The sequence below is a fragment of the Phalacrocorax carbo genome, chromosome 2, assembly GCF_963921805.1.
Source record: "Phalacrocorax carbo chromosome 2, bPhaCar2.1, whole genome shotgun sequence".
NCBI classification, from domain to species: domain Eukaryota; kingdom Metazoa; phylum Chordata; class Aves; order Suliformes; family Phalacrocoracidae; genus Phalacrocorax; species Phalacrocorax carbo.
This window is the reverse complement of record NC_087514.1, coordinates 123,028,389-123,053,021: the sequence shown is the minus strand read 5'-3', so window position 1 is coordinate 123,053,021 and position 24,633 is coordinate 123,028,389. Positions and strand designations below refer to the sequence as shown.

At 43.8% G+C, this 24,633-nt stretch overlaps 2 protein-coding genes across 4 annotated transcripts in view; both read left to right on the top strand.

Annotated features, from left to right (window-relative positions):
• The window catches only part of TGFBR2 (transforming growth factor beta receptor 2), a 67,139-nt gene extending 55,220 nt beyond the window's left edge, over positions 1 to 11,919 (top strand). For all 3 annotated transcript variants that reach the window (XM_064444216.1, XM_064444214.1, XM_064444215.1), the window contains 2 exons: positions 7,099 to 7,226; positions 9,471 to 11,919. In XM_064444216.1, coding sequence (XP_064300286.1) covers positions 7,099 to 7,226; positions 9,471 to 9,650 — 308 coding nt within the window. In that variant the 3' untranslated portion in view covers positions 9,651 to 11,919. The remainder of the gene's footprint in view (positions 1 to 7,098; positions 7,227 to 9,470) is intronic.
• STT3B (STT3 oligosaccharyltransferase complex catalytic subunit B) overlaps positions 1 to 24,633 on the top strand; it is a 476,425-nt gene that overhangs the window by 153,286 nt on the left and 298,506 nt on the right. The window lies entirely within an intron of this gene.

The following is a 24,633-nucleotide window of genomic DNA, read 5'->3' as shown; positions in this document are numbered from 1 at the left end:
GAATTCCCAGTGTGCAGCACTGGTATGTGTTAGAAATCAGGAAAGTTGCTGTTGAGATATCTGCATTACATATTGCCATGTTTGAAGATTTTCACCTTACTTCAGGGACTAAAAAGAGACTAAGTTACATATAAAATTATTCAGTCTGCTGATATTGTCTAACATTCATTCTAACAAAAACTGCTGCACAGTGCAGGGCTCTCACAGGCAGTCTAAGGAGTGGGGCTGTAAAATGTAACACTAATGTGGATATTATAGTGGATATGTAACTATGATTTGATTTGTTACCATTCTTCCAAAACCACAGAAGCCCCCTTTTCATTACATTTGGCACAGTCGCATCTCGAAGGGCTGCAACAGAGACAGGACAGTCTTGCAGGCTAGAGCACTACAATATGAGGAACATAGTGTACAGGAGGGAAACCAATGTCCCATGGGAAGATGTGCCTAGCTGCTTCTTTTTTCTCTACTAACGTTCATGGGATACCACAAGGGTATCTGTGGAGGTCTCTGAAGCCACTCTGCACAGTGGCTCTGTGGCTGCACCACAGTGTCCATGTGCAGGCAGAAGGAATGCCTCCACCTCAGTCTCCTCCTATGTCTGACCAGCATTTAGTCTTGTTGGGTGGGCTGGACTGTGGGCAACAGATTTGCCCCTGTTTGCACCCTGCCGGGAAAGCTACAAAGTGAGTTTGTGTGCAAACAGCTAGTGCTAGCATAAAAGTGTGAAAAAAAAATCTTTTCTAGTCAAACATTTCAGGGAAAAAACATTTGGTGCTTCAGGAACCAAACCTCAGTCTAGCGTGTTCCAAGGTAAACCTATCGACATTTAACTGTCATGGTTATGCCTGTTTCTAAATGCATTGGCACAACCTCAGCCTTTCATTAGCACTCTGTAAATGTGGCTGAGGAGATTTTAAACCCGAGAAAAAGGATCTTTGCCCTGTCTCTTGAGCTCTCTCTGTTTCTTGCATTTAGGAATTCACCTTATTAATATAAATACAAGCTGTTCACTGTGGAGTCTTTTATCTTTGGTGATGCTTGAGTCCCTTCCTGTTCATATTTGCTGAGTACAGTGAAATGGAGACTGTGGCAAGAGCAAACCTTATTGCTGCTGTTCTCAGAAGGCAACTGCCTAAAAGAGGATATAAAGGGAGTTTCATAAGGAAGGAAAATCACCAGCGTGTTTAGCTAGACGAGGCTGACCCATTATAACCTTGAGAAGAATAGCTGAAGTCATTTCAGGAAAAAGAAAGATTTCTCTGGCCCAGCATCCCCTTTGCTTTCAAGATGGAGCTTAACCCCACCCACATCCTGATTTTTCCCTATTCATTTCATCCCTCAGTCGTCCTCATTTCCAGAAACACATACCTTGAATTTTGTTTCCCTATTTCAGTCATCTTTCCAGGGGCTGAAGTCCCCAGCAAAACCACAAGAGTACTTGGGCAGATCTGTAGGGAGGTGGAACTTGGGCTTAGTGTCTTCATCCAGAGCAGTTAAATACTACTCCCTTAACTTGTCACTGGTGCTAAGCTGCAGCAGCATTGCTCCGTTTCTCTCATTTCCTTCTTAGATTTTCCCCTGGTTCATGCAGTCTGGCTATCTTTGCAACCAGCTGGTGAAATTCCCTTACAGTGATTCACGACTACAACTCCCTGTCTGCTTTCTCTCTCCGTCTGTCACTCATGAGATTCCCTCCTCTCCTCGCAGCCTTCCGAAGGAGCCACCTCCACTCACACAAACCCCTCTTTTCTTCCTAAACTGTTAGGCACTGAGAGAAATGACCTTTCATATAAACTGGAGTAGGCTGACCTGATTGCAGCCAGCCTTTCCAATGGAGCATAAACGATGTAGGCACCATCTTTGCAGGGCAGGTTTGACTGTGGTGTCAGCTCCCTGATGCTAGGGAAACGTGTGGCAGTCTAAGCTGAGGCAGCAGCATTAGCAACTTCAATTAGGGAGGGAAGCATGTGGGGGAGCTAATTGCCATTCAGCCACGTAAAGGTACAGTGACTTATTTCTTTTACAAAGGGAGCTCTCAGGATTCATTTGTCAGCATGCAGGTGTTCAGTGAGTGTGGGAGGCGATGGAGGCAAGTCCTTTCACTACAGCAGCTTTGTCAAATACAGTCTCCACGCTATGCCAGGCCTTTTCAGTCAGCAGACTTTTAAACAAAAATACCCAGCAGCATAATCCATACTGTGAAGCTGCCGTAGTAAATAAGCAGGTGGGGATCGGCTTTCGAGAAAGGCCATGCTGTTCATTGTTACTTTGTTGTGCTAAATATGGAGAAGCAGAAATGGGGCACGAGGGAAAGGGAGACAGGCTAAGATAGAGTTTGACTGATTTTTCACTGGAGTATAATTTAAGAGGCATATTTAGAAACTCAGCAATACTACTTTGGGGAGAACTTCAACTGCTCCACGCTGCTGTTAACTTGGTATTTCATTCAGTGCAACAGCTGTGCACCAGATGCTGCACGTTGCAAGAAATATAATTTTCATCTCAACCACTTGCTTTGAGAGCGACACAGCTTTGGCGACTGAGGCAAGTGTAATTTCTCTGACAGCCTCCTAGAAAGAAAAGAAAACCATCTGTTCTGTATTGGAGCTGCTGCGGGTGGGGGACTGTTGGGGGTGGCAGGGGGGAAGGAGAGGAAAGGGAACTTCTGGATACATGGGGTTGGTGAAGAGGGAGAAAAGAAACCTCTCAGAAAATGGCGATGTTGCTTGTGCAGTATCGTACTGCCCGGAGTGGTGGCTGGCTTCGGTATAGCAGCAGGGCTTTGTTTGAAATGGCAGCCTTGCTTTACCGGAGCTGTGTTTAATGTGAATAAAATCACTGATTAATCTTCTGCTTACTTGGAAAGAGTCAGCCAAGAGCCAGAGTTTGGTAACTAAACATTTGTGCATGCCGTACCTTGTGAAATGCTCAGCTTTCATCATATTGACGTGGAGAGGTGACAGTTTCTGGCGGCAGAGAGCACTTTGATAGCCTGTACAGTGGGGCTGTGCCTGTACATTGGGCCCTGAGGTGGCTGCAGCTGGGGCCTGATTAAACCTCTCCTTCTGTGGAGCAGAGCCCAATTAGGGCATGCCTGCAATGAATTGGCTTGTGGCAGTGCATAACTCCAAGCTGGTGCTTTCACACAGTGCAGCATCACCCCATGACAGTAACCCATGTCCTAGAAATTCTTTAACAATCACCACGTCAGTACACGTAAGGTAGCAAGTGCTGTTGTTCAACAAGCCCAGGTAGCAGTAGGTAAGATTGCTGCACTACACTCCTTGTTGTGTGCTGATGTGCTCTGTGTTCCCCTACTTTCCCACCTCAGGATCCAGCACATGGTGACTAAGCAGCTTGTAACCGTACACTGATGGCAGACCTTGTGCACTCCCAAACCTTTGGAAGGCTGGCTGTGTCTTTGACCATCAGATGTGAAGTCGCTTAAAACATGTATGTGCAAGGGAAACTGCAGTGAGTTCACCCATCCCAACGCACCCTCAGGCTTGCCATCTACCATCTGTATTCTGAAGGAGTGGAACAGGGAAACCTAGGGAAAATGTGAAGTAAGCACTTGACAGCTTCTTAAACTTGGCCATGAAATGGCTTTTGAGACTCTGCTTTATGCATTACTATCCCTTTGGGCAACAGCTAAGTAGATCCACCACCCAAATTCCTCTAGCCATGAAGAAAGACACAATCTGCACACACAGAGACCTCTGTGTGTGTGCGTGAGTGCTCACATTAGCTCCACCATTGATCGATTGTTTTGTCCCTTCTGTTGCTCCCCCCTTGTAAACTCTAAAGTGAGAGGGTTTTTGAAAAGGACCTAAAAGTTCCTGAGCACAAGCCTACTGCTGTGGACTGTGCTTCACAGTTGGTTTTTGCTTGCCTTCTTTCACCTCACCCCTGCTTTGATTCTACAAATGAGCCTTCATCTTCCAGCATGAGAAGTTGTCCCACAGAAACCAGTGTTGATAGGGTTTGTGAGGATGCTGTTCTGACCCAAAGGAAAGGAGTCTCACTGCAAAGAGCTTGGAGTAGAAAAAGATTACATGAGCAAGACATATTTTTCATGAGGAACCCACGGCCAAATTTTCCAAAGCATTCATCAGGCACAACAAATAGATTTTCAGTAATGTCTCAGTTTGGGGCTAAAAATCCAGTCCCAGCCTTTCTGAGAGTTATGGCCAGGTCAGCGTCAAAGGAAACAAGAGGTACAGCAATTATTAGTGCGAGGTAGCTCACAACCATAAAGATTAAATGCTGGAGGTTAAAGTTGAAGGAACTCTGCCGTCACTGAACGCTAAAGGTGCTGTAGTTCATGGTACTTGAGGTATTTATGGTACTTTTGCCAGTTGTGATTTTTAGTGCCTACTCTGGTCTAAAAACAATCAAAGGAAACATATAAGGCATGAAAAATAGATTCAGCATCTGTATACAGCCGTGCACAAGCAGCTAGGCACAAACATCTTAACCTACCTCAAATTGACATCTGTTACATCTACTGTAGCTCATCAATATGATCCATGAATAACCCCAGCTATTACTGCAAAATGTGTCTGACACCTGAGATTCCACAGCATAAAGATGATTTACTGCAAGAGGATTCAGTGGGCTTTTCTTTCTAAGGAAAAGAGAAGCAAGATAATAAATAGCAAGAAGATGCTACATGCTTTTCAAACTGAGGGAAGGCACAACTGTATTACTATAAAGTCATTACAGCATATTGGCATCTGGCTTCAATTTCTCTTTACCATTAAAAAAAAAAAGAAAATAAAAACCCTGAAAAATGCATTTAATCTTTGTTTGGAAGAGGAATGCTCATAGCATAGAAAGAACTTCTTTAACAGGGAAAATGTATTATGAACATATCAACGCCCCCAGAAGGCTTTTCCTTCCCCACATGAACCATCTCATGAACCTGAATGGCCATGGGATTAAGCTCAGTGAGAGGGAACAGGTCAGCACTGCAGCACCAGCTTCCCTCTGTTGAACATTTGGACTTCTCTGATTCCACATACTGCAAGAAAATCTCAGAGCCTTGGCTGGTGTCCACGACCACTACCACAATCAAACCATGACTGATGGAGGTGGTGTAGGAAATGGCCGTCTAGGTCATGCTATTTAAATTTTCCCGGCAAACTGTAATATTTTGGTCAGCTTTGAAAGTAGATTTATCTCCTTTGTAATCATTGTGCATCCGCTGCATAGTAATTCAGGTCTGACCAGCAAGATGGCAACTTCCCAATTAACTTCTAGAGCTAAAGTCTTGTAAATTTACTTTGGCTGAGTAATCTCTAACTCGGATTAATGCAGGTGAAACAGGTATGCATCCTTGTAGAGGAAAGAAAGCAAAGCAGACTTTGGTCCTTGAGTCTTAAAGGAAGTGATTTATGTATGAGAAGATAGGAGTTGTGTTTTGGGACTATAGCCACTCTCCAGAGCATTGTGTGGACAGTGGCCAGCACCAGATGGTTCAGGAGAAAGAAGGAGAGCTCTGCAGGAGGCATCTGTGGGGTGATCTGCTGCACTGCACACACAGTTGTTCGCAGCTGGAGCTCTAAACACTGAACATTTGAAGCATAAGGTTTAATATCCCTTCCAAAATGTTTGTTATTGTAACTTGGGTATTCTTTTTAAGCATTAGAAATTCTTTTTTCTGTAGCCTGATACAGTCTTCATCTCATGGCCATCATGTAGAAGTGAGATCTACAGCTTGACTCTAAGGTTTTGGATAAAAGTCTACCTTTTAGTTATGTTCAGTACTACCTTGTGTTTATCATGAGACATGACAGAAGGATCCGACCTGTGTTATCTTGATCATTAGTTATTTTCAGTATTTTATTATATGACTCCTTGTCTTTCTCTCCAAAGTAAACAAAGCCAAGCTTTAGAGGTTCTTCCCATTTTTTTTCTGGGCCTTTAATCATTATCATCCTTCTCAGAGCTTCCTTTTACTGTAAAATGCCCGTTGAGAGGGGTGAGCAGCACTGAACACTGCATTTGAACTTTGGTCGTAACATTACACAACAGTACTCCGTCTCCCATCTCGTTCATCTCTCTTCACGCATCTTCTGGGCACTCACATGCATTCTTCAGACTGCCTTGTAGGTTACACTTCAGTTTTTCTTGCCCTCAATTAATTCCTAGAAAGAAATAAGAGGCACTAGAACAGGCCAACTTCATAAATCTTTATCTAATACTAGCAAGTCATTAGGCCTGTGAGTAAAGTCTCCATCTGTTCCCAAAGAAACCACAGCATTTGCTACACTGTGTCAGCATCTACTATAATATTTCCGCTCTCAGAGATTTCTTGAGTTTTCTCCAAAGGTCCCATATGTGTGCCTCTTCCTTTCTCTCTACAAAGAAAAGCAAATAAAATATGCAGCATGCAAACAAAACCTAGAGTGGCAGCAACCCCTTCAGGAAGCTGTGCCCCTGCATCATGGGCCAAAACTGACCCATTTTGGGAAAGAGGGCTAAAGTAAGAGCAGACTACTACTTTGTAGAAAGGAACACGGCTCAGTAATAAACAAGGGCAGCATGGCAGCTTCCAGCACTGATACTTAGTGTATTTTTGTCCTTTTCAAGCAACTGTTTCCTCCTAGCAATCTGGCACAGTAACATCTATCATGACCTAGATAGATTTCAGTTTATATTTCACCTAGTAAGTGTGTGTGGACTCCAGAAGACCTAAGGGAGACCAGTTCTTGCAAGCCAGGCTCAAGCAAAGCTCACCTTGAAGCTCCTGTGTGTTTTGCCTCAGCAAAGATTGAAAGGCTCACAAACTATTATAGGTTACTCTGCTGCTCTGACTGTTGCTAATATGATTATGTACTAAAGGGTTTAAATGAAAACTGTTTAGTTGGCTAGGAAAGAAAAGGGGAGGGAGGGGGCGTGTGGGAGAAACACATTTGAAACATTTTTGAAAATGCCAACCGGCTTTGCTTTGTTTGGAGCTGGTCAAGCAGAACAGTGGCACTGAGCAGCTAATCAGTAGCTCCACTCCTCCGGAGAACAGCCAGCTCCCTTCACGCTTGGCACCAGCGCAGCCCAGCTGAATACCCTTGTGCTTGCTTATTCTCTTGGCAGAAGTGAAAGAGTACGAGCCCCCATTTGGCTCCAAAGTGCGAGAACACCCTTGCGTGGAAAGCATGAAGGACAATGTCCTAAGAGACAGAGGGCGACCCGAGATCCCCAGCTCCTGGCTTAACCATCAGGTAAGAGCACCACATGTTAGCAGCTGGGAGCTGCACTATACATTTAGCGGCTGCCTGAAGCCTGAGCCTTAACTCAGTGTCGTGCCCAACAGGCTGGACCTTTCTCTTGCGCAAATTAGAGCTCTGTCACGCAGTGACACCAGTACTGCCGTGGTTCAGACGCCACAGTGCTCTGCACCATGCCTACCCCAAAGCCCTGGGATTTCTGCTGCCCACCTGTGTAATATAAAAGTGATCAAAACAAAAAGATTGGAAACCTGAGACCCAGCAATCATCCAGACAGCCACAGAATAATTAGGGCCTTAAAGCACACTGTGTGCAGTCTCTGAAAGGTCAAAGAGAACAACTTCGCACATGGGTCCCTTCAGCAGAGAAAACAAATCTCAGTACTTTATCATGGAGAGCAGTCATAGTTGTATCCCAGCTGTTGACAGGTTTAAGAAAAAGGAAATGAGTCTTCAGCAAGCCAGTCTGTTTTTATTCAGGTTGCACATTAGCAGTCCATTTCCCTTGCATGTCATGAAGCACTCCGTCAGCCTTCCCCATTCGCGGACACCATGGTTGCACTTCCTAGGTGATCGCTGCAGCCTGATTTTTCAGTAGATGAAACTGAATGGAAACAAGCCAAAGGCATGCATTTCTTCACCTTTGCTCTGAGCAGTTTTATCAGAAGAGAGAAAATGAGAATCCTCTGCGGGGAGAAGTGGGGCTTGGTCGTTCCACTTGTTCCACAAATATGTTGAGTGGTCTTTACAGACAGTCTAACACCTACTTAGGAAAGGCCAAGTGAATGGCCAAAATCAATCATCTTTCCAACCAAGAGCAACGCATCCACCACCTGATGACTATGGGAGAATGCAGCCGCTTCCTGGACCACAGGGACTTACTCCTTATGTAGTCATTTTTGATGAGTAGGGTTATTGAGGAGTGGTGTTTTAAGTGGGGAGGAGAGCTGTATTTTGAGGGACACCTGGATATATGATGTTACAAGTTCTAAAAAGCCCTTGATGTTTCTAGGAGCCATAGATACAACCATCTTCTGAATGACAAGTTGAGCTGGGAAGGAGAGATTATATTAATGCTCATCTTTACAGAAAAGAACTGGTTGCAGAAATTTTATAAAAACTGTGGATTGCACTATCTAAAATGCAGTGAAGCATCGGCTTCTGTGGGGCCGTGACAGTTTGCAGCAGCTGAGGATCTGCTTTGAACTCCATAGAAGTTGCTCTTATTGTAATGGCTCTTCCATATTCATTTCCTTCCTCTGCAGTCTTGTTTTTGTAATGAACTCATTATTCATCGTGATAAAATTCTGGAATAGATTTACATATTACAATTCCCCCCCCCCTTTAATGAGATTTGTTGCACTATTGATTTCAAGTTAATGTTTAATATTTAATTTAATTTACTTCTTGTAATTTCAATGCCAGCAGAAAAGTACTGTTATTTATATACAGACAATAACGTTCTGCTATTAACATTGACATCAGTCAACATCACCAATTAGGTAAATTATGCAATTAATGCAGTGTTGTGAAATGTTATTTTTTTAAATAAGAAGTTTAAGATAAATCCTACTTAATGGGCTTTTAGTGTCATAAAGCAAAGCACACAATTTCCTGGCAAATACCTCATGTTTATAAAATGCATTACAGAGATGCAACTGTTTTTTGCTCCTGTAAACATGTGCATCAGCATTGAAATGAAGGTTAAATAGTTACATCTGTGAGTGACGTGTTTAAGTGTTTGTGGGACTGTGGCCCATATTTGCACATAGAGTTAGTTAGTCTATGTGGAATTCATAAAGAGCTGATATAGGACCTGATATTGCTGGCAATCAGAATTTCATTTGAAAGAGTCAAACAGAATTCAGGCACGCAAAGGCATGGGTTGAGTGGGAAGTCACATTATCCAAGAATTCTGATCATACTTACTAAAAACAAAACAAACCTCCTTCATTCTACAGCACAAGTCCAAAGCATTTTTTTTCTTGTTGTAATGTATCAGAACACATGCCCAGAAATGACAGTACCAACTAAAGTGCTGAAAATACTGTAGTAAGGTTTCTTTTAAAAAAAAAAAAGAAAAGCGTGCCCCCATGATAGTAGCAGCAGAGCCCGTAAAGCATCTGCAGGACACACATGAATAACCCCCTCAACTTCAGGCGGCACTAAAGCAACTCTCACACACAGGCTTTGGCGGTGACTGGCCTCATCACGGCTGCTCTCTCTGTGCTCTCTGCAGGGCATCCAGATGGTGTGTGAAACTCTTATTGAGTGCTGGGACCATGACCCCGAGGCCCGGCTCACGGCGCAGTGCGTTGCAGAGCGCTTCAGCGAGCTCAAGCACCATGATAAGCTCTCAGGAAGAAGTTGTTCGGAGGAGAAGATCCCCGAAGATGGCTCTGTGACCACTGCCAAGTAGTGCGCACCTGAGAGCTCCGAAATGGAGGGAAGTCACTCCTAGATGTGTTCACCTTGGCAAAGGAAGAAGTCTCGATCGATGCCTTGACTTGCTTCCTGGAGGACTGAGGCTGTCACTACTCCCTTTAGACTCCAGCTCTGGACAGGGAGATGTATTCATGGGAATTAAAAGCCAGGGAGTAGGTGTCATACCCTAGCATTGGCTGCTGGCATCGTGTCGTAGGAGGAGCTATGTATGTTAGCACTTCCTCAGGAAATGAGATTTGAAAATAGCCAATAACATTATGCACTTTATTAATGCCTGTATATAACTATGAAATTGCTATTTTTATATATATATACATATATATAAAAATGTGTGTATATGTATATATATATCTATCTATGTATCTATAAACAGCCATACTCTGAAAAAATGAGTTAAAAAAAAAGAAGTGCTTCCAGAAAATTACTGGTGCATTAGACATCCCTCCCCCTTAGGGAAGGAGCCAGAGGAGACTGGCATAGCACAACACCAGCAATTGTGCACTAAGCGCTCTGCCAAAAAGATAGGAATAATTTGCGATAACAAGACGCCTTTCAAAGCACGTGCTGTGAACACCTGGCTGTGGCCCTGCAGTCCACAGTTGTTAGGAGCAGTGTCACAGCAGACAGGCCAATTTGGTTTTGCAGTTGTACCTATGCATTCCTGTCTGCAGCACATTTTCGAAGGTTCAGGGATGCCTTTGCCCTCTCACCTTAGCCCCAGTGTCTTCCCAGTGTCCCAGAACAGGAGTGAGAGGAGGGTTGGTCCCTCCAACACATGTGTCGGAGGTCATTAATACAGAGGTCATTAATGTTATACGTTTATTGATTTAAACTCACACTGCTTGCAAGCAGGTTGCAAAATATCAGCAGGTTGAGTTTTTTCCTCATCCCATCCCCACCCCCAAACCATACAGAACAGCACAGGGCCAGCAATAATCCAAGCAGATGTTTTATATTTGCTGTGCATTCTGAGTGCAGGCAGGTTTTTTTTTGATCCTTCCTTTTACCTCAGTTGCGTTGCTGTAAGAATAAACATTTTTTTCCCTGTACAGCATGTCTGATTGCTTGACACACCACAGTCTGACCCTGTTCCATGCCTTCTAGAGAAAAGTAAGAGACAATGGCCAGTGCCTTTATTTTTGCAAAAGGACCTTGGAGGTGAGGGAAAGCTCTGTAGCATTAGGTTAATGGCATATCCTGCCCTCAGCACTGCTGGCATATAGGGCTGCCCTCAGCAAGTCAGGTAGGAACAGAAAAAACCCCAAACCCAAGAAAGATGGTTTATTCCAAAAAGATCCCTCAGACATTGCTTACGTTCTTTCAGTTCTCCAAAATGTTTAAGACACTTGACATCACATTAGGCCTATATAAATGACAGCATTGTGTTTAATAAGTGCTAACAATTTTGCCTTCAGGAGTTTTGCAGTGATTTTTCAACTTTTTTCTTTCCCGTGTAAGCAGGCCTTGGAAATTAGAAATTCAGCCAGCACAAACCAGTCCTGTACAGATGTATCTGGTGCCATTTATTAAACACCTTTGACAGATAAACATTGGCATTTCTCTAGAAGACGTTGCCATGTAAGTCAATAGGAATCATGCGTATTCAAATAGGAGTTAAGATTTATGATGACAAATACTTTATTTGAAATGGGTTTGTATCTGCTTCTTTTTATTACTATTTTAACCAAACTACTCAGAAATATTTAAACAGAGCAGGGCAAAACCTCAACAACTGCAGTGGAATTCAGAGGACACTATGTCACGTCAAATTTTAGCGACGGAGGGGGGAATCTGGTTTTTGTAAGGAAAGGGGAAGCGGGCGGGTGCGGGGCGGCGGGACCCGCTGCCCTCTAGCGACGCGCTGCTGCCGCCTCGGCTGCCCGGAGCCGGGAGCGGGCGGGGGGAGAGGGAATGTCGCGGCCCGTTTCTCCTCCTCCACCCACCCTGAAGGTCAGGGAATGGCATCCGGTAGTTCCTGACAATACTGACATTTTTATGGTTTTGGTTTTTTGTTTTTTGTTTTTTTTTTTTTTATTACTACATGTAAAGGCAAATTTTTATTCTCTTGAGGAATATTTCACCTTTACGTCATGTATGAAATAGGAATGTGAACAATATGTACTCTTATGTATCAAATGTTTCAAGCACTTAACTTGCTTTGTAAACAGTTTTGGGGTTTTTTTTCTGTTTTGTTTTGTATAAATCAAATGTTTATTGGAGCAAATAAAATAACACTGACTAAAGTTTGTCTTTCATCTGTTGAGCATCCAGAATAGGAAGACGGCTCTTTCTAAAAGGAACCCCATCCTAAAATGATTCAGGCCCGTTCCTTCCCACCAGAGGCCTGAATATCATGCTTAGTGTGTCCAGTGGCCTTTGCATATGTCCTGCTTTGCTAATGACACCTTCGCCTGGTCTCCATCCTGTTCTTCAGCAGAACAGCACTAGCAGTTACCCAGGCTAGGTGGCCCGTTAGCCCTTGCGGTGTAAAACCTTCACTAGTCTCAGGGGAAGGGAGGGAGAAGAGCGTTCATAGTTGGTCCTCTTCTAGGTCGCTCAGTGCTCAGTGTAGATGTGGCGCTTAGGGACATGGTTTAGTGGTGGACTTGACAGAGCTAGGTTAATGGTTAGGCTCAATGATCTTAAAGGTCTTTTCCAACCTAGATGGATCTGTAATTCTATGGTAAGGCCTTAGTTAAACCTCAGTCATTTTGGTGCTGGTATTAAAGTGAGCCAGAAGACACTCTGCTAAATCTGGGTCACTGAGAAGTGTACGATTAATGTGCTTGTGCCTTACAGCTACTGCTCTCCACTCAGAGCTTTGACCTTTTTAAGCTGATACCCTTCTCATGGAAGAAATGCAGAACACAAGCACCACATAAACAAAGAGTAGGATACCTCCCTCCCCACCAACACAATTGCCTTGAGTGTGACTTAGGTTGACTCTAAGCCTTTACAGATGATGCAGTCCATCAGTGCCTGATTTAGGCATCTAAGACTCTCCAGGCATCACCATTTTTTTATGGGAAAATATTATGGTGTCAAAACCTCCACCAGAGCTCATGCTTGGCTGTGCTGGATATCTCCTTCTGAATCTCCAAGTGGGGATTCCCCAAGCAGGCACCCAGGTGTCTTCTTTCATGAATTGAGCAGAATCGCAGAATAACTGAGGCTGGCAGAAACCTCCAGTCCAGGCGCTGTGCTCACTGGTTGGCTGGTCCAGGCTTCTGTTCAAAACAGGCAGCTTAGATCAGGTTTCTCAAGACCTTGTTGATTTTTGAGTATGGTCAACGTTAAGGATTTCACAGCCTCTTGGGCACCTGATGCTCTGAACAGAGCAACACACATAGCTGATGTCAGGTGTGTGCAAAGTACAGCGGCCACATCTGGTCTAAAATTGGCAAATGGGGGTTTGTGAAGCAGGGTCTGCCTAGGTGCACCCCAGGCAGACAGCTGCAGGTGACCAGCTCTTCCTTTAAGACAGCTACCCTCTGCCCCGTATTACCAGACTATAAATCAACCTGTAGAATGAGGATGCTCCACAGCCAGATGAAACCAGCTGCCTGGGTATAGTATGGAGGGCCCTGCAGGGAACCCTGCTGCAGGGCTGCTGCTGAGGGTGCAGTGGGGATGGGTCAGGACAGGACCCCCAGCAGCTGCAAGACAGCACTGCCAGCACCAGCCTTGCTGTAGTTGCTCCAACACTGAGGGATGGTGGGATGCTCTACAGCCTCCTCCTCCCCAGCAAGCATTACCAGTGCAGCCTTCACTTCTTAGCTGTTCCTCAGCAAAGGCCATATACAAAACTGCTCTCAGCTTCCATACAAGCACGCAAAGCCTCAGTGCCCACACCTCTGTGTTTTCCAGCAGCATCCTGCCGAGCCCTAGGCAAGCCTACCATCACTGTGGTCAGCTCCAGGGTGGACTGGTAGCAGTGGCCACCCCTCACCAGTCCCCACCACTGGCCGCGTATTGGCAAAGAGCTTCAAGCCCTGACGTCCTGTTTCCAGTGGCTCAAAAGTGAAGTCCTTTTGGCATAACAAGGCAAACAACTGGCAAACAATATGAAGTGTATTAAGAAACTGTAGCAGGCAAACTCCAGGGACCTTTCAGTCTTGAAGTGAAGTACACAATGTCCTTGAAATAAAGGACACTATATCCTCTTAATATTTTTTTTTTTCAGTTAAGGTTTTTGCCCACCTTTCTTATCCTAAATATGGTACGCAACATCATTCACTGAGCAGCTCTTAAGGAGCATGTCAATCACCATTTTATTGCCAGGCTACAGAGCAAGGAGGTTCCAGGTGTGCAATGCAGAAGGCAATCCTTGGGTTTACTACTGAACCAAGTAATGGGCAGTTTCCCAGTACAGGATGCCTCCCTGTTACCACACAAATCCCAGCTCACTTGGGATTTCACCCCTTCTAGTCTATTCCCAATTGCTACTGGAATAGACATGCACAATAAAAGAAGAAAAAAAATCATGACCCAGCTCCAGGGGGGGGGGTGGGTGGGGGGGGTGGGAGAAAAAGAAAGGCATTAAGACTTCATCATTCTGAATGCTCCTGGAAACAAACTGAGCCACGTGTAGCGCACCTGCAATATTGTCCTCTTGTCGAGCCAGCTGTGCTGGGACCCAAGGGCTTCCTTCGCTTCCAGAGGAACACCAATTAATCTATTTCCTGATCCTTAGCTCTCTTTCTCCCTCTTGCTTGCCTTCTTTTTTTTTTTTTTTGGCATTATGCTTTTAATAAAATGCTGCCTGTGGCAATTTTTCCCTCCAGCCACAAAGAAGATGGAGTGAATTCTGTTCCAGACTGTCTGCTTGTTCCTGAATGCAGTTTGGCTGCATTCATGCTGCTTATTACTTGGCAAATGTTCACGCAAGTGGGTGCACACCATGTGCATGGTCAGAAGGCTCTTGCTGGGGGGTGTTGCCAAAAAATCAAAAATTCCAGTCTCATTCTGGGCCGGTGTAAGTGATGCACCTCACTGCAGGCTTTTGGTGGGGGGTTTCGTCAGGCATCTGTGTCCTACTGGGTTACATTTCTCAGCATGACCCACAAGACCCTGTTGGCCTGAGCCCATGGTGTCCCAGCCCAACTTACAGTGCCTTGGCCTATTGGCAGCTCTCACCTATTTTTGCCCTCCGGCAGCTGAAAGGCTTTGCTCATGGGCAGAAAGCTGAGGACAAAGTCAGTGGTTTGTTGAAATACAGCCAAACGTTGAGGCTCCTGAGAAGACCAAGCCCAGGAAATAGATTTAAAACTCTTGACTACTGAATGCTTTGAGCACCATCTACTCACTTCACGAAGAGGCAAAGGCAAAAGGCAGCTCGTAAATTATCCTCTGTGAATTATTTGCTCAGTTATAATGGTGATAAACCAATTTCTTCCGACAGTTGCATTTATGTAGCTAAATTCTTAAAAAATAAAAAATGGCCACCTGATCAGGTCAGCACGCGTAAACGCTCACTGCTGAAATGTCTGTTTTACAAATGTGCTGCCATGTGAAAGGAGGTAGAACAAAGATCCCTGAAATTTCTTCCCAGGTTAGCCATCTTGTCTGCGTCACAGGAGGAACAACTCACAGCTGACAACACTCCCCCTCTTCCTCCTCCATTGCAGCAAGGCTTTCCTGTGGAAGAAGAAACAAAAAGCAATTCACCCTGCCCTCTTTTTCACCCATCTGTTGCTTCAATCCCAGGCTGCCGCCTTCCCCGCCCTGCTGCTCCTCTCCTCCCAGGCACCTGCAGGAGCCTGAGGGGGAGCTGCACCATGCACTCCCTCCTGCCACCGGTTTTAGGTCAGGGCGCTGGTCTTTCTCTCATGAAAGTAGCTGATGGTATTTGTATTTCAGACCAAGACCTGCATCAGATATTGGGGTTTAAAATCAGGCTCAGCACTGCATGACCTCCTGAAAGGCACCTCGTCTTTGTTTCTGCTCAGGCTGGAGCCATGTCCTTCCTCCCATGGCCCTCTCCCCGGCCCGCTTCTCTCCCCAGCAGGGACTGTCCTGACCTCCAGGGTCTGTCCGCCTCCAGAAACAGACCTGGAGTAAACCCACTGCATGCACCTTTTTAATACACCATTGCTTTGCTTATTTAGAGTCTAAAAGAAAAACGCATCCTATGTGTTTCTAACCAACTTTAATGGAGATGGCAGTTTGGTCACAGGCCAGGCTCACCAGCTTTCTGCTCCAGTGTGAGCAGTTGAGTGAGGCACCCCAGACCAGGGCTGTCTCCTCAGTTTCCAGAAGGCGAGGGTGACTGCATAGGCCCCTCATGGCCCCTCTGGGGTGAAGCGGCCACATATTTGTCATCCACACAAGTGATTCACATTAACCCCCTTCACCCTCAACTTTCCCCCACCCCCAACCCAGGAATGAAAATACCCCTGCAACATTTACAGTCCTGCTGCAGCAGGATTTTCTGTAGTATACAGCACAGTCATCTGCCAGCATAACATAAAGACATTTACAATGTCCTGGGTTTTGCAGTGTGCCTAAGGCACAGGCTGTCTGTGCGTAGGGTTTAGGGGAATCCTTTAGTTAGGATGAGCTAAACTGAAATGGGATGCACAATGCACTATCAGAGCTGTATGGTGAGCTACAGAAGCAGAGCTTCTCACCCACCCCCCTGCCCCAACAAAGCCCAAACCTGGTGTTTTCCGTCTTGCACAAAGAGTCCCAGAAATAGACTTCCTTCTGTTAGAAATATGCCAGGGTCTTCACACTTCAACCTTGCAGGAGACCATTTAAGGTTAGAAAATGTTTTACAGAAGATATTGATTGCATCTAATTCCTGTTTTTGCTTGAAGGTGAAAGCTGTCTTTCTACTTCTCAAACAGAAGACAGTATAAACTTCTCCTGAGATAAACATCTCTCTGTCTGTGGCTGCAAATGTTTAGCACTTAAAGGCTGGTCTTTATCTACTGACTTCCTTATACTTGTATGTGAATGCTGAGAGGATCTCTGCACTAATCTAGTGAGTCTGTCTATGCTATGACTACCCAGTAAAATAAGAGGATAGAAATATCGCTCTTAAATTGGGACTGCATCATTTGGCGATGTGTAAGAAATGCATCCCCAGACTCAGAAGCAGCAAGGGTCATCACTTCAGAGATCAAGATGAAAATGCAAGACCGACTCTGGGCTGTTTCAGCACATCATTGGAGCAATTGTTTGAGAATCTTTTAGAATAAAATACTGTTTTTTGAAAGAGCAAAATCTTTTATACAGGGTATGTGAATACCTGGCATGGCAAAAACAGTATTTAATCTTTGATCCAAGAAAACTGAACTAAAGGCTGTCAGAGAAAGGCTCTGGTAAAAGAAAACACAAAGCCCATCTTCCCATACCACCAAGAAAAACAGCTACGTGGTGCAGCCACCAAGGAGAATTATAACCTGCAGCACATGGGTTAACAGCATATTGAGGAGCAGCCCATCCATAAGACAGGCACTTAGCAAGTGAAAGACGATAACTGCTGCTACTTGAATCCAGCCTTATTTCTGAAAAGGTGAGGTTTCCTCCTTTGGTGAAATTAAAGCCAGAGTATTGATTCTCTTCAACTGAGATACTCACTTTCCATCAGCCATCCAGTGCTCCTGGAGACAGAGGAGAGTAGCCATACCTTTAATTAGCTAAAAGGTTTTGAACAGGACATAAATCTCATACCAAGACTTTTAATTTTCTAGCTGTTAGGCCTCATACGCTTTTATACAAACTATCTCATGTGCTTAAGCTACAACCCCTTTTGCTCATCTAATCCCCATGTGAGAAGCAGAAGCAGTATTTCTGTAACATGGCAATGTCACCGACTCTTCAGCCTCACCACTGAGGAGGAGTTTGCAAAAGCAGCTTGCAGGGGATTAGATTGAAAATTTTCTTGCAATGCTTTGAAAGCCATAGCAAAATGTTCTTGTGTTTTAAGGCATTAATGACATCTCCCATTAAGCAGCAGGTTGTGTAGTCTGAGTACTTCTGGAAAGGACATGTAAGCCTTATTAAATAAGGACAAGAAAATAAAAATTAAGGCAATGTCAATTTAATGTAGGAATGTTAATATAAATTTGCTTGTCTTGCAATAATTTCTGGAATGGTTGCTTTTAAGAACCTAATCTTAACAAAACCATAGGAAATGGAAGAAAGAATTTAAATTAACTTGCTTCACCCATTTGTAAATTGTTTAGGTTAATCACAGTAAGCCAAACAGGATTCAGCCATACTTAAACAGAGCCTTTGCCCAAGTATAAACTGTTTACTATATCCATGACACACAACCAGACAAAATTCATTCCTGATCTGGGGAACAGTCTAATTTGGTTTTATTAGCTCTAGAGGAAAACATTTTGGCAGAAGAAGGTTTGCTTTTCAATGTAAAATATTCTCAGGAAAACTCTCCCAAGAGCGAACAAGTGATGCAGCAGAGCCTCGTCACCTTCACATCAGCAATTTAGCCTAAACTTGGCTCCTAAGGCAGGGCAGGCCCTTCCCTGGCAGGAGCGGGGTTGTGCAATGAGTCATGAGGGAGCCTGAGCACAGGCAATGAACGGTCAGACAGCTGAAGCTTGGTGAGATGAAGCCTACTCCATGTACCTTCATGTGCTCACATTAAGAGACATTTGGTGAGACCATCCCTTTGCCCCGCTGTAACACTGCTGAGGTCAATAGGTTTGACTTCAGCACTTTGATCTATTACATCTATGGATTATAAGCAGATTTTTAGTATGGACAATGTGCTTTTCATAGCAGCACATGAAGAGTGGTCATAGACTAACTTAAAGAGTGGTTGTTCTGTTCTTTACGTGTCTTCACATTGCTGCTAATGCAACAGAGTATAGGTTCAACAGTCCTAGCAAGAAATACAATGGATTTTTATAAAGAAATTTTTGCCTTTCAGTTTTCCAAAGAGAAGTTTGAAAACCTTTGGTGAGCTTTGATTGCTATGTGGGTTGGCTAGGCTGGAACTCTGTATTTTTGCACTACTTGCCCTGATGTGCAAGATCAATCGTACCAGCTTCTAGAAGGGATGGAAATTTATTTTGTGGACAAATGCATGAAATAAGCTTTGGATACAGGGTCAGACAGGTCAAATCATGACGTTCATCTTTTTTTCCATCTCCTTTTCTGTATTTGCAGCCAATGCATTAGCAATTGGAATGTATGAATGTTATATAGAGAATGAATCTTCTCACCATCATAGCAACACATTTCTTGCTTGAGCCACATACCTTGGCAATAATAAAATTATTAACTTGAGGATATTAAATGCTCTGATGAATATCTTGTGTATGCTTGTGGCTCCACTTTGCTATAGTTCATGGTAAGAATAGCAATTTTAAATAACTGCTTTAATTGTCTTCCAGGAGTAATTAAATGAAATTATAGGTATTGCAAGCTGCATGTAGTGCTTTCATTAAGACAATAATTATGAAGGAAGGGCTCTTAATTGGGCAAAGGGGAGGAGCTCTTTTTTTTTAATGCCTTATGCAAGTGTCTCCTACACGATTGCCTCATCAGGATCAGTACTCCAGGACCAGAGCAATATCTTTGTCTTCCAGTTCTAAAGAAACCCAGCAAATCCCTTCAGGAAGAACTGCATAGCTGAAAATGGTGGCTGGAAAGGCCAAAATGGTTAGTGCTTGTTTGATTGTATCAGTCTTCTCTCTAGCTACAATCAGACAATAAAAGAATAATTCTCAGGATTATTTCAGCCTGACTGCTCTAGATGAACTTCATCCTCACAGTCTCAGATCCACTCATGATTGTCTTTGACTACTCTGACTCATGCACAAAATGGGAGCACTTGTCTAGCTCCAAACCCAAATGCACGTGCCAGCCACGTCATGGCACTGAACCAAGGCAAGACTTCGCTGCTCAGCCATCCTCCCCTTCCCAGACCCCTGCTTTCTCACAGTGTTAGCACCTGGGCACAGGGTCCTGACAGGCCTTTCAGCACCCTCTAGCCTCAGCTCCATCCATAGCCAACCTGATGTTCAACTACTTGAGGACCAATTTCTCCAAGCTGCAACATGCCCCAGAAAGGATTCCTGTAGTTGCACAGCTTGCTCCCACGTTGCCAAAGGGGCAGAGATGGTACTTATCATTTGCAAGGGGGCAAGAGGAACTTGGGACCTGTTCAGGTCCCTGCATTTCAGGAAATTACAGAGGATGGGAAGAATCAAACTATTTGAAGACAACTGGAAAACAATGGGAAAAGGAGAGCAGTCAACATGAATTGTCACGTGGGGTTTCCTTCCTACAGGGCAGTAGGTCTTGTAAAAGGGAGATGATACAGTAACTATATGGCTTGAGCTTAGAAAAGCTTTTAACATCACCTCAAGTGATGATATTATTACCAAACTAGGGAAATGTTGTCTAGATTCACATACACAGTGGGTTCAAAGCTGACTTGAAAAATGTAATAGTTACTATGTAGATGCCTAGGTCCCTAGGAGGTGTTGAGTGCAGTTCCAGGTCTAGCCCCTCTTCAGTATTTTAAAAGATAGCCTAGGTGATGGATTAAAATATATGCTTATTAAATCTGCAAACTGTATTGCACTGTGAAAGGCTGCACCTGTGCTGTAGGATAGACTGGCAATGCAAATTGTTCTTGACAGGTTGAATAAATCATAAAGTCATAGCATATCTCATGTTGGAAGGGACCCATACAGATCATCAATTCCAAGCCCCTAGTCTTTGCAGGACTACCTAAAATCAACCATATGTCTAAGAGCATCATTCAGCTGCTCCTTGAATTCTGACAGACTTGGTGCCATGACCACTTCCCTGAGGAGCCTGTTCCAGTGACTGATCACCCTCTCAGTGAAGAACCTTTTCCTAATGTCCAAGCTGAACTTCCCCTGACACATCTTCATCCCATTTCCTCATGTCCTATTGCTGGTCACCAGAGAGAGATCAGCACCTCCCTCTCTATTGCCCCTCTTGAGGAAGTGGTAGACTGCGATGAGGTCACCCCTCAGTCTTCTCCAAGCTGAACAAACCAAGTCACCTCAGCCGCTCCTCACAAGTCTTGCCCGCGAGACCCTTCACCATCCTCTGGACACATTCTAATACTCTGATGTTCTTATACTGAGGCTCCCAAAACTGCACAGAGTACTCGAGGTGGGGCCGTAGCAGTGCAGTGTAGCATGGGAAAATCTCCTCCCTTGACCAGACAGTTATGCTGTACTCTTTAGTGGGGACACTTACAAAGGAGTAATTAAGCATACAGATACCTCTAATGGGGAAAAGCCATGTAGAGCAGCTGGCCAAAGAAGCTCTAGCGCTCAGAGTGAGTCACAAACCTAGCAATAGTCAATAGCATTTTGCTGTTACAAAAGAAGGTGAATATCACAGTGTGATGTATAAGCAGCAGCGCTGGCTGAGAGATGTACAAAGTAATCATGGCTCTTTTTAAATCCTGGCAAGGTTTCAGAGGACTGCTCTGTCTTGTTTTGGGCAACAGAATAATCAGAACACTTAGAACCGTGGCCTCTGAGGAAACATGGGAAGAGTGACTGTAATTCAGAACTAGAAAAGAAGATGATTAAGGGGCAATAAAATAATAATCCTTGAACATGTAGAAGTTGCAAAGAGGAAAAATATGTGTTGGCCCTAATCATGGAGGATAGATCAAGCACAGCAGTGAAAATCTAGATTTCTATTAAGAAAACCTCATGAGAAGGCTGCCAGATGCCCAGCAAATTTGGTCATGAATTATAGACTAGGTAAAGGTTAGACACTAGTTCTCTGGCATCACTGATCCTGTCTCAGGATGGAGGTCATATCTTCTCGATGACATCTTGAGATCCGTTCCTGTCACAGGGATTGCAGTTCTATGGTTGGTCTGTGTCTCCAAAGGTCTGAGTTCAGGGTGCTCAAGAAGCTTGAAATTTTGTGCTATGGGAAATTCCAAAATGTGCTGGGCCTTGGGGCAGAACTTCCTCTTTTGTAACTCACCATAGAACATTGATATTTCTTATGGAAAGGAAAATATTAAAACCCAGACATTTGGTTTGCTTCAGAATATAATCAAGCCTCAAAACTCAGCACTCTGAGGCAGTACATCTTAAAAGTGGCTTGTGTACTCCTGACTCCATTTTTAAGCTTGGTAAAGAGCAGAAGTAAGGAATTGCGGAGGTGCTCCGAGTCAGGGAAGTATATTTTTCATGGCATCCTGAGCTCCCCATTGCTCAGCTTGGATGCCCCAAACACACCAGTGTCATCATGGGTTACACAGCATGGAAACACATTCCCATCACTGTTTAGGCAGGATGACAGGAAATGATCACAGGTCTGCAAGTATTTCCATGAAGTCCATCAAAATCCAATGTTTTCACAGGAGACTGCCTAAAACAAAGCAACATTTTCTGAAAAATAATTTTTGTCTGAAAAAAATCCCAAGAAGTTTTAGTTCCAATTCCCTTCTCTGCCACATATGAGGTGTCCAAGAGTGCTCTTAGGAAGAGACACGCTGTGTGTGGCACAAGCTGGTTACCAGAGGACACACCAGTAGATGGAGCACACGACTAGGCAGTGCTGCTCTTTGGCTCTGTAAAACCAATTAATATTCTTACTGTTCACTGCTTGCAGCTTGAGACAACAGAGCTGGGGGATAGGGGCCTGGACCAGCCACCAAGTCTGCTGCCCAGCTAGGGTTTCCTTGCTGCCATGCTCCAGACGACAGGCTAGATCTGCTTTGATGTTCACCACTGAATTTCTTGGCTGGCTGACTTTATTTACATGGCATTTAGGCTTAGCTCATACACTGCTATTTATATCTATCCCCACAATTTTCTGTTTCCCAAGTGTTTAGTACATCCTACCTCTAACCAAAAAGTTCTTGCAGCTTCTTGCAAGTCCTCAAAGATTTTGCACTTTTTTTTGCTGACTCTCCCCTGCCACACGTTCTTAAAATGGCCTAGTTCTTCAAGCATGTCAAACTGAAACTTCCAACATAGCTTCATCAGCAAATTTCAGGAACATAGGTCTAATCTCTCCGAAAGGGTTAGTGATGCCAGTATGAAGTTAGATTAGCCCAGAATCAATGCCAGTACTTGAGTGGCATCTTCCTTTCTCCATCACTCGTGTTCATCTTTCACTAGATAGTCCCACCTACTTTACATTTTCCATCCTGCTTTCCATCTTATGTAGGTTTTCCCAAATGATACCACATCAAATACTGTAAGAGTCTGCTCTAGAAATTCCCCCCCCCCCCGGGAAATCTCTCTGGTTAGCCTAGCACCATCTCCCTCTGCTAATCCCTTATCACCCTATGTCCCACTTTTCACTCGCTGCTGTCTCCTGGTACTGACTGCTTTAACAATTATTCTAAAGCCACAGTGCAAGTTTTCACAAAATTAGTGAGTTAAGTTCCTTGTGAATCGTTCTTCTGTAAACCAGGACAAGAAACATTTCTCCCACCCTTTGTCTTTAATTTCCCAAGGCCAAATTGGTCTCCCACATTGTATAGTGCACAAAGAAGTCCTGCTCTTAGTGTTACCATAACTCTGTCAGCAGCAAAAAGTGATCATCATCGAACATCTAGACAAACCCATTGCTGAGAAAGAGAAGGCAAAATTTCAGTTCAAGATACCACCCTGAGTACTGCTTTTGCTTCAGATTTCAATCTTCCCCCTTCTGCTATTCTGACATTTTTTCCTACGGTGCCAAATACTGAAAATCTCCCCCTGAAAAAAAAAATCCAGGCATGAAAAAGGGCACAGAAACAGAGCAAGAGTAAAAAATCTGTATCACCTGGCACAAAAGGGGCAGGATGTACAAGGCTGCAGCTGCCAGTGCCACTGCCTGCCAGATTTAAGGAGTCACTTCCCAGAATGACGAGCTGGGTGAAAGTTTCTTGGAAGAACAGTGTTCTGCAGAGGACAACACAGACTGCACGGTCCCAAAGGCAGATGTTATTTTCCATGGGCCTCTGCTATTTCATGGCAAGCGCTTTCATCATACTTTCCATTTTTAAACAGCTCTGTAGAAATTAACACTCTCCAAGTTACTTACAAGAAATAAATTATTTCATCAAAACAGAACATCTGTGTGTGACAGACCTATTAAGGGTCCATGTACTTCACTTTCTATTATTTTCCTTTATCCTTCATAAAATAAAGATTTTACTAATATTTTTTAAATGGATTTTAAAAATGTGATCCATTGTACTTCAATTGTACATGAACTGTCAAGGCTTAAAGTGGTCATCTCTGATGGACTTTTTCAAGATTACCCTTTCAGTATCACTTTTATTACAGACAATTCTTTAAAACAAACTTTACCCTAACATATACAAAAATAGTTACTGTACTACAAAGTGTCCTGCCTTCTGAAAGGGCTTGTCTAGGATCAGTGGCTGGACTATGTTATGTTGGGGCAGATTGCTGCAGTGCCATGGTATATTCAAGTTCATTGATGACGCCATGATGGATACTGCTTCACCGCTCCACATTTGCAGCACAGCTATGCAGTGCGTTCACGTACATTAGATTTAGTAGAGGTTAATTGTTTGCATGACCATTGTGTCCTTCTGTGGCTTTGCCTCAAAACCTTTGACGTTCTCTTCATTGTACCTCTTGCTGCGTAAATTTCCTTGTTTTGTTTTGCTTCTCAAAGTAATTTTTGGTTGATTATTGTGTAGTTACAGAATTAGAGTAATAACATCTAATTGTACATCTGAAGCAAAAACATGTAATTGTGGGAAAGCAGATTCAATTTAAAGAAAGAAAACCCCTCCACCAGGGTTTCTCATGGTTTGCACAGTGCATTTGCCAGGCAGTGCTGCTTTGATTGCATCTAACCTGCAATTAGCATGTGCAATTAAGACATAATGAATGTGTGCAATTGCATTATTTGGAGATGTAACAGTAGCAATATTTAGCAGTTACTGTACTAGACACAGTGCTTATAAGCTCAAACAATTTATCAGCATTTACCAATTATACCAC